Source organism: Nomascus leucogenys, chromosome 18 (genome assembly GCF_006542625.1).
Source record: "Nomascus leucogenys isolate Asia chromosome 18, Asia_NLE_v1, whole genome shotgun sequence".
NCBI classification, from domain to species: Eukaryota; Metazoa; Chordata; class Mammalia; order Primates; family Hylobatidae; genus Nomascus; species Nomascus leucogenys.
The window spans coordinates 83,906,475-83,919,573 of record NC_044398.1 but is presented as its reverse complement, the minus strand read 5'-3'; the positions used below and the strand labels follow the sequence as shown (position 1 = coordinate 83,919,573).

Here is a 13,099-nt window from a genome sequence, read left to right as displayed (position 1 = left end):
GAATATGTTATAAAATTTCCTTTTTGTCTTTGATCTTTACTTACCAGCATACTCATTGATCCTACAGCAATGGGTTTATCCTTCAATTCTGGATTGTCCCTCATTTCTACAGCTGCATAGAAAGCATCCATGTCAATGTGCACTATGGTATTGCTCAAATTTCGGCTCTGTTCTAATTCCATTGCAAATCTGTCAACCTTAATTTTTTAAAAAAGTTAACATACTTTTAGACAACATAATATTGAAACACCATTAACCGCAACATTAATCTTAATTTATTCAGCGTCTATCAGTCTCTGTCCACACACCCATTCATCCATCCAACCATCCATTCATCCATCCACCCATCCACGTACTTATGGGTGTGTATTTTGTTGTTCATGGGTGTTTATGGGTTTATATTTATTATTGTTTACAAGTGTTTATCTATGTATATTTTATTGTTTTTTAAATTAAAATTGGTAATCGCTTTTATTTTCATAGAGACAGCCCATCCTCAAATATAATTCCCTAGCAACTCTTTCATCTCTCCATACCCTCAGGCACATAACGGGAACTTAATATTTAAGGAATGAATGATCTAATCCAACTGCTTTTATCAAATGATTCTACTGTTTCATAAATTTGGAGTCCAACTCACTATAACTAAAAGCTTCAATGTAAGTAAAATAAACAACTGACATTTGATTCATAATAATAATGTCTTAAAAAAGCAACAAAGGAAATATACAACAAAAGATAATACCTCTTTGGCATATGATATTTATGCTGAACAGTAAGGTACAACTGAAGATACTGAAGCATAATGTAAATGTTCCCTCTGTAGAATTGCTTTTATAATGTTAAAATTTGATGTTAATCTATACAAGTAAAATTTAAAATGCAAGCTGTAATTTATTCTTCATGAACTTTAATATATATGTCAAATACAATAGTGAAGATTCTTAATCTTTAAAGAATTTTAGTTTCTTCAGAGAAAAAGAATTAGATTTACAACAAGAAAGAAATGAAAGGGGGTAGAAATAAACAAAGGAAGCAAGTAAGAAAAGTGATTATGTAAGCAGACATACTCATTTCTAACTTCCATTTTTGTGGCTGGCCTCCACTATCAAGGCAAGAAAGGCTAAATACTCACTTTCCCAGCTTACCCTGCAGCTGGAGGTGGCTGTGTAATAGTTGTGATCTATGCAACATAGGGAAGTTACCAAGACCATTAAAGTAAAAATCATAAGAAAGCTATTAAATAAGCTGGAAAACATACAGAACATAGAAAGTACTTGGTACATGGCACAAGTTCAATAAATGCATCTGTTACTAAAAGGATCAATGGATAGCTGCATAATAAAACATTAAAAACTGAGAGAAAAACAGCCAGCAATGAGCAAGTGGGGTCATCTATGGAATGTGGAGTTCCCTCTAGCAAGTTTTCTCAAAGGTGGAGAGCTATAGGTGTATATGTGGCTTTTTCCCTCATGTTGGACTCCAGCTTTGCCTCCACTCTGCAGAATTTTTTTTTATGTCCTTCCTTCTTAGTGTTATTGTGACACTAGCTGCCCACTAGTTGCAGGTTAAAACTATAACTCCTCTTTTAGAAGCAATCACCCTGACTCATGTTTGTCTCCAGGAGGTACAGTGAAATCTGTAGGAGGCTTCCCCTTGTTTAGGCTACAGCTCACTGAATGACCTGGGTTGCTCTATGCCTTCCTCAGGCTGTTCCTCTGTCTAGAGTGCCTTTCCAAGCTCTGTCACAAGCCTTCAATGATCAGCTGAAATATCTCTTCGTATCTTAATGGAATGTCTGTCGTCTGTGTCACAGAATTTAATGTTCCTTGTTTTCCTGCTCTTGCATGGCACTTACTGTATTAGATACTAAATTGTCAGTTCCTTAAGGAGAAAGACCTTATCTGACTTCAAATTATTTTCTCACAAGACAGACGGGGAAGGGAGACTAGAAGGAGAAAAATAATGAATTTATAGCAGTATATTAAAGTTGGTTTAAAAAGTGAAAGCAGTACTAGTAGAAAAATCTTGAAGGCTAACTTCTTACAGTAAAATCCCATACCTAATAAATGGAACCCTTCAATATTACCAAAATTTAACATGCTAATTAAAATCTACTTCTTTCAGTACCTCAATTCTGAACCAGAGAATAGCACCATGACCACATATAAACAAATTATGGAGATTAACAAAAACAACTGTAAACTAAAAACTACTCTATTTTAATCCAGAAAATATACCTAAGATATAACAGTCAAATGAGAATAAGAAAGTGGCATCTGAAATACTTGGACATGGAATCATCTAGAAAAGAAAAAGATAATAAATAGAAAGCAAGTCAAATGGGAAAAAATTCTCCTCAGACTCATATATTAATGCTATAATGTCTTCAGCAAGCTATTCTCCTTTTTTGTGCTTAAAGCAAGTGTAGTTGCCAAAAGGAAACCTCTCCACTGCATGACTCATACATTCCACTTTCCTTTACTATCTCTCATTAGTCACCCTTGTCTGAACTCTTTTCTTTCTACATCAACCAGATGCATGCCACTATTACTTTTAAAAGTTTCTTCAACTGAAATCCCCATTCATATTGTCCTTTCTTCCATTTTCCAATGACTTTCAAGTTTTGATCTGAGTCTCCAACATGCACATTGTTCCTTTTGCTACTGCTCAAAACTGGTGTGTGTCACACTGGTTAAGAATAACGGCTTTGGGGATTCCCGGGCAAGATGGCCGAATAGGAACAGCTCCTGTCTGCAACTCCCAGTGAGACCAAAGCAGAAAGCGGGTGATTTCTGCATTTCCAACTGAGGTACCCGGCTCACCTCACTGGGACTGATTAGAAAGTGGGTGCAGGCCACGAAAGGCTACGAGAAGCAGGGTGGAGTGTCACCTAACCTGGGAAGCACAAGGGGTCTGGGAACTCCCTCCCCTAGCCAAGGGAAGCCGTGAGGGACTGTGCCGTTGGTGAGGGACGGTGCTATCCAGCCTAAATATTACGCTTTTCCCACCGTCTTCACAACCTGGAGACCAGGAGATTTCACTGGGTGCCTACACAACCAGGGCCCTGGGTTTCAAGCACAAAACTGGGCAGCCATTTGGGCAGACACTGAGCTAGTTGCAAGTTTTTTTTCATACCCCAGTGGTGCCTGAACGCCAGAGACAGAACCGTTCATTCCCCGGGAAAGGGGGCTGAAGCCAGGGAGCTGAGTGGTCTGGCTCAGTGGATCCCATGCCCACGGAGCCCAGCAAGCTAAGATCCACTGGCTTGAAATTCTCACTGCGGGCACAGCAGTCTGAAGTTGACCTGGGACACGCCAGCTTGGTGAAGGGAGGTGTGTTAGCCATTACTGAGGCCTGAGTAGGAGGTTTTCCCCTCACAATGTAAACAAAGCCAGCGGGAAGTTCGAACTGGGTGGAACCCACCACAGCTTGGCAAGGCCACTGTAGCCAGACTGCCTTCCTAGATTCCTCCTCTCTGGGCAGGGCATCTCTGAAAGAAAGGCTGCAACCCCAGTCAGGGGCTTATTGATAAAACTCCCATCTCCCTGGGACAGAGCACCTGGGGAAAGGGGCAGTTGTGGGCGCAGCTTCAGCAGACTTAAACATTCCTGCCTGCTGGCTCTGAAGAGAGCAGCAGATCGCCCAGCACAGTGCTCAAGCTCTGCTAAGGAACAGACTGCCTCCTCAAGTGGGTGCCTGACCCCAATGCCTCCTGATGGCAGGGGTTGACAGACACCTCATATAGGAGAGCTCCAGCTGGCATCTGGTAGTGCCCCTCTGGGATGAAGCTTCCAGAGGAAGGAAAAGGCAGCAATCTTTGCTGTTCTGCAGCCTCCACTGGTGATACCCAGGCAAACAGGGTCTGGAGTAGACCTCCAACAAACTCCAGAAGAACTTCAGAAGAGGGTCCTGCTAGAAGGAAAAATAACAAATGCAACAGCATCAGCATCAACAAAGAGGATAACCACGCAAAAACCACATCCAAAGGTTACCAACATCAAAGACTAAAGGTAGATAAATCCACAAAGATGAGGAAAAAACAGTGCAAAAAGGCTGAAAATTCCAAAAAACAGAACACCTCTTTTCCTCCAAAGGATCACAACTTCATGCCAGCAAGGGAACGAAACTGGATGGAGAATGAGTTTGACAAATTGACAGAAGCAGGCTTCAGAAGGTGGGTAATAACAAAGTCCTCCGAGCTAAAGGAGCATATTCTAACCCAATGCAAGGAAGCTAAGAACGTTGATAAAAGGTTACAGGAACTGCTAACTAGAATAACCAGTTTAGAGAAGAACATAAATGACCTGATGGAGCTGAAAAACACAGCACGAGAACTTTGTGAAGCATACACAAGTATCAACAGCTGAATTGATCAAGCGGTAGAAAGGATATCAGAGACTGAAGATCAACTTAATGAAATAAAACATGAAGACAAGTTTAGAGAAAAAAGAATAAAAGGAACGAACAAAGCCTCCGAGAAATATGGGACTATGTGAAAAGACCAAACCTACGTTTGATTGGTGAAACTAAAACTGACAAGAAGAATGGAACCAAGTTGGAAAACACTCTTCAGGATATTATCCAGGAGAACTTCCCCAACCTAGCAAGACACGCCAACATTCAAATTCAGGAAATACAAAGAAAACCACAAGATACTCCTCGAGAAGAGCAACCGCAAGACACATGATCATCAGATTCACCAAGGTTGAAATGAAGGAAAAAATGTTAAGAGCAGCCAGAGAGAAAGGTCAGGTTAAAAAGGGAAGTCCATCAGAATAACAGCAGATCTCTCTGCAGAAACCCTACAAGCCAGAACAGGATGGGGGCCAACATTCAACATTCTTAAAGAATTTTCAGCCCAGAATTTCATATCCAGCTAAACTAAGTTTCATAAGTGAAGGAGAAATAAAATCCTTTACAGACAAGCAAATGCTGAGGAATTCTGTCACCACCAGGCCTGCCTTACAAGAGCTCCTGAAGGAAGCACTAAATATGGAAAGGAAAAACCGGTACCAGGCACTGCAAAAGCATACCAAAATGTAAAAACCACTGACACTTGAAGAACCTGTATCAACTAAGGGCAAAATATCCCCAGCTGGCATCATAATAACAGGATCAAAATAAATGCCCCAATTAAAAGACACAGACTGGCAAATTGGATAAAGAGTCAAGACCCATCAGTGTGCTCTATTCAGGAGACCCATCCCACATGCAACAACACACATAGGCTCAAAATAAAGAGATGGAGGAAGATTTACCAAGGAAAGGAAGGAAGGGAGGAAGGAAGGAAGGAAGGAAGGAAGGAAGGAAGGAAGGAAGGAAGGAAGGAAGGAAAAAAAAAAAATCCCAGTCTCTGATTCTGATAAAACAGATTTTAAACCAACAAAGATGAAAAGAGACAAAGAAGGGCATTACATAATGGTAAAGGGATCAATGCAACAAGAAGAGCTAACTATCCTAAACATATATGCACCCAATACAGTAGCACCCAGATTCATAAAGTTCTTAGAGATCTACAAAGAGACTTAGACTCCCACACAATAACAGTGGGAGACTTTAACACCCCACTGTCACTATTAGACAGATCAACGAGACAGAAAATTAACATGGATATTCAGGACTTGAACTCAGCTCTGGACCAAGCAGACCTAATAGACATCTACAGAACTTTCCACCCCAAATCAACAGGATATACATTTTCCTCAGCACCACATCGCAATTATTCTAAAATTGACCACATAATTGGAAGTAAAACACTCCTCAGCAAATGCAAAAGAACACAAATCATAACAAACAGTCTCTCAGACCACAACACAATCATATTAGAACTCAGGATTAAGAAACTCACTCAAAATTGCATAACTACATGGAAACTGAACAACCTGCTCTGAATGACTCCTGGATAAATGTGAAATTAAGGCAGAAATAAGTAAGTTCTTTGAAATCAATGAGAACAAAGACACAACGTACCAGAATCTCTGGGACACAGCTAGAGCAGTGTTTAGAGGTAAATTTATAGCACTAAATGCCCATAGGAGAAAGCAGGAATGATCTAAAATCAATACCCTAACATCACAATTAAAATAATTAGAAAAGTAACAGCAAACAAATTCAAAAGCCAGCAGAAGACAAGAAATAACTGAGATCAGAGCAGAACTGAAGGAGATAGAGACACGAAAATCCCTTAAAAAAATCAATGAGTTCAGGAGCTGTTTTTTTGAAAAGATTAACAAAATAGGCAGGCTGCTAGCCAGGCTACCAACCAAAAAAAGTCCAAGACCAGACAGATTCACAGCCAGACACGGTGGCTCACGTCTGTAATCCCAGCACTTTGGGAGGCTGAAGTGGGCAGATCACCTGTGGTCAGCAGTTCAAGACCAGCCTGACCAACATGGGGAAACCCCATGTCTACTAAAAACACAAAAATTCACAGCTGAATTCTATCAGAGGTACAAAGAAGAGCTGGTACCATTCCTTCTAAAACTATTCCAAACAACAGAAAAAGAGGGACTCTCCGCTAACTCATTTTATGAGGCCAGCATTATCCTGATACCAAAACCTGAGAGAGACACAACAACAACAAAAAAATTTCAGGCCAATATACCTGATGAACATCAATGTGAAAATCCTCAATAAAATACTGGCAAACCGAAACCAGCAGTACATTAAAAAGCTTATCCACCACGATCAAGTCAGCTTCATCCCTGGGATGCAAGGCTGGTTCAACATATGCAATTCAATAAACGTCATGCATCACATAAACAGAACCAATGACAAAAACCACATGATTACCTCAATAGATGCGGAAAAGGCCTTGGATAAAATTCAACACCCCTTCATGCTAAAAACTCTCAATAAACTAGGTATCGATGGAACGTATCTCAAAATAATAAGAGCTATTTATGACAAGCCCACAGCCAATATCATACTGAATGGACAAAAGCTGGAAGCATTCCCTTTGAAAACCAGCACTAGACAAGGATGTCCTCTCTCACCACCCCTATTCAACATAGTAGTGGAAGTTCTGGCCAGGGCAATCAGGCAAGAGAAAGAAAAAGGGTATTCAATCAGGAAGAGAGGGAGTCAAATTATCTCTGTTTGCAGATGACATGATTGTATATTTAGAAAACCCCATTGTCTCAGCCCAAAAACTCCTTAAGCTGATAAGCAACTTCAGCAATGTCTCAGGATACCAAATCAATATGCAAAAATCACAAACTTTTCTATACACCAATAGACAAACAGAGAGCCAAATCATGAGTGAACTCTCACTCACAATTGCTACAAAGAGAATAAATAAAATACCTAGGAATACAAATTACAAGGGATGTGAAGGACCTCTTCAAGGAGAGCTACAAACCACTGCTCACGCAAATAAAAGAGGACACAAACAAATGGAAAAACATTCTATGCTCATGGATAGGAAGAATCAATATGGTAAAAATGGCCATACTGCTCAAAGTAATTTATAGATTCAAAGCTATTCCCATCAAGGTACCACTGACTTTCTTTACAGAATTAGAAAAAACTACTTTAAATTTCATATAGAACCAAAAAAAGAGCTTGTATAGCCAAGACAATCCTAAGCAAAAAGAACAAAGCTAGAGGCATCATGCTACCTGGCTTCAAACTATACCACAAGGCTATAGTAACCAAAACAGCATGGTACTGGTAACAAAAACAATGGAACAGAACAGAGGCCTCAGAAATAACACCACATATCTACAACCATCTGATCTTTCACAAACCTGACAAAAACAAGCAATGGGGAAAGGAGTCCCTATTTACTAAATGGTGTTGGGAAAACTGGCTAGCCATATGCAGAAAACTGAAACTGGACCCCTTCCTTACACCTTATACAAAAATTAACTCAAGACGGATTAAAGACTTAAATATAAGACCTAAAACCATAAAAACCCTAGAGGAAAACCTAGGCAATACCATTCAGGACATAGGCATGGGCAAAATTTCATGACTAAAACACTGAAAGCAATTGCAACAAAAGCCAAAATTGACAAATGGGATCTAATTAAACTAAAGAGCTTCTACACATCAAAATAAACTATCAGCAGAGTGAACAGGCAACCTACTGAATGGGAGAGAATTTTTGCAATCTATCTATCTGACAAAGAGCTAATATCCAGAATCTACAAGGAACTCACACAAATCTACAAGAAAAAACCAAACAACCTCATCAAAAAGCAGGCAAAGGATATGAAGAGACACTTTTCAAAAGAAGACCTTTATGCAGCCAACAAACAAAAAAGCACATCATCAATGGTCATTAGAGAAATGAAAATCAAAACCACAATGAGATACCATCTCACACCAGTTACAATGGTGATCATTAAAAAGTCAGGAAACAACAGATGCTGGAGAGGATGTGGAGAAACAGGAACGCTTTTACACTGTTGGTGGGAGTGTAAATTAGTTCAACTGTTGTGGAAGGCAGTGTGGTGATTCCTCAAGGATCTAGAACCAGAAATACCATTTGACCCAGCAATCCCATTACTGGTTATATACCCAAAAGATTATAAATCATTCTACTATAAAGACACATGTACAGGTATGTTTATTGCAGCACTCTTCACAATATCAGACTTGGAACCAACCCAAATGCCCATCAATGATAGACTGGATAAAGAAAATGTGGCACATATACATCATGGAATACTATGCAGCCATAAAAAATGAATTCATATCCTTTGCAGGGACATGGATGAAGCTGGAAATCATCATTCTCAGCAAACTAACACAGAAACAGAAAACCAAACACTGCATGTTCTCACTCATAAATGGGAGTTGAACAATGAGAACATATGGGCACAGGGAGGGGAATATCACACACTGGGGCCTGTTGGTGGGTGGGCAACAAGGGAAGGGATAGCATTAGTAGAAATACCTAATGTAGATGATGGGTTGATGGGTGCAGCAGACCACCTTGGCACATGTATACCTATGTAACAAACCTGCATATTCTGCACATGTATCCCAGAACTTAAAGTATAATAATAAAACAAATTTTTTTAAAGAAACAAAAAATAGAATAACGGCTTTGGTTCGGGTCCTAGCACTGCAACTCATGAGACAGGACAGGGAGCAATTTAACCCCTTCCATGCTTACTTTCCTTATTTGTAAAGTGGTACTAAACCAACCTCAATAGGTTATTGAAAGAATTAAAAGAGACACCCATGTAATGCACCTATCTAGGGATACAATAAGGGCTTAATTATCTATAATTATAAAGTAGAAGTTACATTTATTGAGTATATGTGTCATATAATATGCTAAGTGCTTCCTATGTTAACTCATTTACTGTTCATAATTCTGAGATCATAATTATTGTTCCCATTTTATAGATGAAACTAAAGCTCAGTAAGAGTAAGTAATTTGCCTTAAGTCATAGAGCTAGTAAATGTTAGCACTAAACACTGAAACCAGGTTACTCTGAGTCTGTTTTTGATTATGTTATGATGCTTCCCTATAATAGATATTTTAAAGTCTGTAATGTTGAAATACACTCAAATCAAACTGTAATGGTATATTTTCTATCCATATTATGTCTTATTTTCTTTAAAAATCTTCCATTTCTATTACATTGAGGAGACTATTTCAGAAATAATGTGTTTTTTTGGTTTTGTTTTCTTAAACTAGTATTTCCCCAAGACTACTGAATAAATTTGAGTTAATAAAATCAATTGTTGGCCAGCCCCAGTGGCTCATGCCTGTAACCCCTTTGGGAGGCTTAAGTGGAAGGGTAGCTTGAGGCCAGGAGTTTGAGACTGGCCTGGGCAACATAGTGAGATCCTGTCTCTACAAAAAATTTTAAAAATTAACTGGGCATGAAAGTGTACACCTATAGTCCCAACCTACTTGGGAGGCTGAGGTGGGAGGATTGTTTGAGCCCAGTAGTTGGAGATTGCAGTGAGCCATGACAGCACCACTGCACTCCAGCCTGGGTGACTGAGAGAGACCCTGTCTCTAAAAAAAAAAATAAAAAAAAAAAAAAACCAAATCAATAAATTGCCAAAATGGTCAAAATGCACTGATTCGCTGTATAGCTGTCATGCAATGTAACATAAACATCTGTCTACTTGATTTATGAACCCATGTTCTTATACAACAATTTGTCAGTTACAAAAATGATTGTGCTTTAAGAAGTCCACTGAGATTGGGAAAGGGTGGAGTATACTTAGAGAGGTTCTGAACACTGTAGGGGTTCATGCCTGTAAAAGTTGCTTACCTCAGCTCGACTAGCAATAGTTCATACATCATATCACACATAATAAAATCGAGTACTTGGAAATTTTAAGACTCTAAAATAGAAACACATTTCCTATGAAAACAACTCTGTTCTCTCAGGCCTTCTTGACTCCTTAAACTTCCTCAATCTCCTCCCATTTATACAACTTCTTTTGGAGGAAGCTCAACAAATGAAACAATTTAACAATCAACATAAAACACGTTTCCTGCCGTTCCTGTTGCAAAAGATGCCAGAGAGCCTCTGATGAAATAGTCAACCAAAACTGGAACAAAATCTTAAATTCTGCTATACAATGAAAGATACTTTCTGTTCCTTCAGATTATTAGTGTATTTAAGGATATGAGCTTTAAAAATAGTATGAATATCTAACAGTTGTTAGCATCACTTATATAATGTATCATTAAAACTGTTAAATATATTTGTAGGTTATAGATCAATAAAATGAAAATGTCCAGAAAGTACATTGCTTAAGGATTAATATCAGCTTTAAAATAATATTATTGTGGATAGAACTGACTTTTTTAAAACCTTGATAAAATGATGCCTAAGTTTATTTGAAAAAAACATGCATGAGAAAAACAAAAAAATATTTTAAAGAAGAGTTACAAGTGAGAATATTAAACTATATTCCTACTGTTCAATAACTAAAACTGTATGGTACTGATACAGGAAAAGACTGAATTGATTAGAAGAGAGAGTCCAGAAATAAATCAAAGAACAATTGAGAATTTTTTAATTTGGAAGTGCTTCATTTCAACTCAGTGAAGAAAGGATTCATGATTCAATAAATGGAGTTGGGACAAGTGAATCACCACTTAGGGAAAATAATACTATGTAGGGAAAACATAACACCATTTAAGAAAAACATACTTCACACTTTACATCAAAACAAATTCCAAATTGACTAAAGATATGAGTATGCCAAGAGCTATAAAAATACTAAAAAAGACATAGGCATGGTTATGAGGAATAATTTTCCAAGTACAATATCAAGACCAAAAAAAAAAAAAAAACAAACATAAGAATACTGTTCCTGGAACTAGTAAGTGATAATAATCAGTTACAAGATACAAGGTTAATATACAAAAGTCAATCACTTTCCTATATGCCATCAATGAACAAATAAAATCTAAAATTTAAAACACATTACAGGCCCAACATGTTGGCTCACACCTGTAATCCCAGCACTTTGGGAGGCCGAGGCAGGTGGATCACTTGAGGTCAGGAGTTTGAGACCAGCCTGGCCAACATGGTGAAACCCTGTCTCAACTAAAAATACAAAAACTAGCCAGGCATGGCAGTGAGCATCTGTAATCCCAGCTACCGGGAAGTGGAGGCAGGAGAAACGCTTGAACCCAGGAAGAGGAAGATGCAGTGAGCTGAGGTCATCCCACTGCACTGCAGCCTGGGTGACAGAGGGAGACTCTGTCTCAAAAACAAAACAAAACAAAAAACACATTACAATTTACATTAAAACCTCCAAAAATGAAATACTTAGGAACAAATGTAACAAAATATGTACAAGATCAACATGAGGAAAACTACAAAGTCTGAAGAAAGAAAGCAAAGAACTAAATACGGTCTCTGGCCTATGATGGTTCAACTTAAGATTTTTCAACTTTATGAGGGGTTTATCTGGACATAACCCCACCATTAAGTCAGGGAATATCTGGACTTATGATGGTTTGACTTACAATTTTTCAACTTTATAATGGGTTTATCCAAATGTAACTCCATTGTAAGCCAAGGAGCATCTTTAAATGGAGAGATATTCCATGTTCATGAACAGGAAGACTCTATTATCAAATGCCAGTTCTTCCCAACTTCATGTATACACTCAATGCAATCCTAGTCAAAATCCCAGCAAGTTATTTTGTGGATGTCAACAAACTGATTCTAAAATCTATATGGAGAGGCAAAAGATCCCATTAGCCAACACAATATTGTAGAAGAAGAACAAAACTGAAGGACTGAAACTACTTGACTTCAAGACTTACTATAAAGTTACGGTAGTTAAGATAGTGTGGTATTGGCAAAAGAATAGACAAATAGATCAATGAAACAGAATACAGAGCCCAGAAATAGACTCATATAAATACAGACAATTGGTCTTTGACAAAGGAGCAATGACTCAATAAAATGGAGAAGAGTTTCTTTCTTTTCTTCTTTTCTTGAGACAGGGTCTCATTCTGTTGCCCAGGCTGGAGTGCAATGGTGCAATCACGGCTCACTGCCACCTCGACCTCCCAGGCCAAAACAATCTTCCCACCTCAGCCTCCCGAATAGCTAGGACCATGGGCCTGTGCCACCACCCCCAGTTAATTTTTTCTATTTTTTGTAGAAGCAGGGTCTTGCTATGTTGCCTAGGCTGGTCTTGAATCCCTGGGCTCAAGTGATATTCCCACCTTGACCTCCCAAAGTGCTGGGATTACAGGCATGAGCTGCCACATCTAGCAAGAAAAGAGTTTTTTAACAAATTGTGCTGGAACAATTGGATATCCTCATGTTAAAAAAAAAAAGAAAAAAAGATGAACTTATATCCTCCACAAAAATGAACTCAAATGAATCACAGACCTAACTGTAAAATGCAAAACTATAAAATTCCTAGAAGATAACATAAGAGAAAATCTAGATGGACTTGGATTTGATGATGACTATTTAGACACAATACCAAAGGCACAATCCATGAAAGAAAGAATTGATAAACTAGACTTCATTAAAATTAAAAATTTCTGCTCTGTGAAAGATACTGTCAATAGAATAAAAAGAAAAGCCACAGATTGGGAAACAATATTTGCAAAAGACATAACTGATACAGGTCTGTTGCCCAA

The 13,099-nt window shown here is 38.4% G+C and overlaps 1 protein-coding gene across 4 annotated transcripts in view; it reads right to left on the bottom strand.

The window, feature by feature from the left end:
* Nucleotides 1-13,099, bottom strand: part of POLK (DNA polymerase kappa) — an 89,048-nt gene that overhangs the window by 30,893 nt on the left and 45,056 nt on the right. For 3 of the 4 annotated variants that reach the window (XM_003266076.4, XM_030798709.1, XM_030798710.1), the window contains exon 4: nucleotides 45-197. The exons of the other annotated variant lie outside the window; for it this stretch is intronic. In XM_003266076.4, coding sequence (XP_003266124.1) covers nucleotides 45-197 — 153 coding nt within the window. The remainder of the gene's footprint in view (nucleotides 1-44; nucleotides 198-13,099) is intronic. 4 annotated transcript variants of the gene reach the window in all.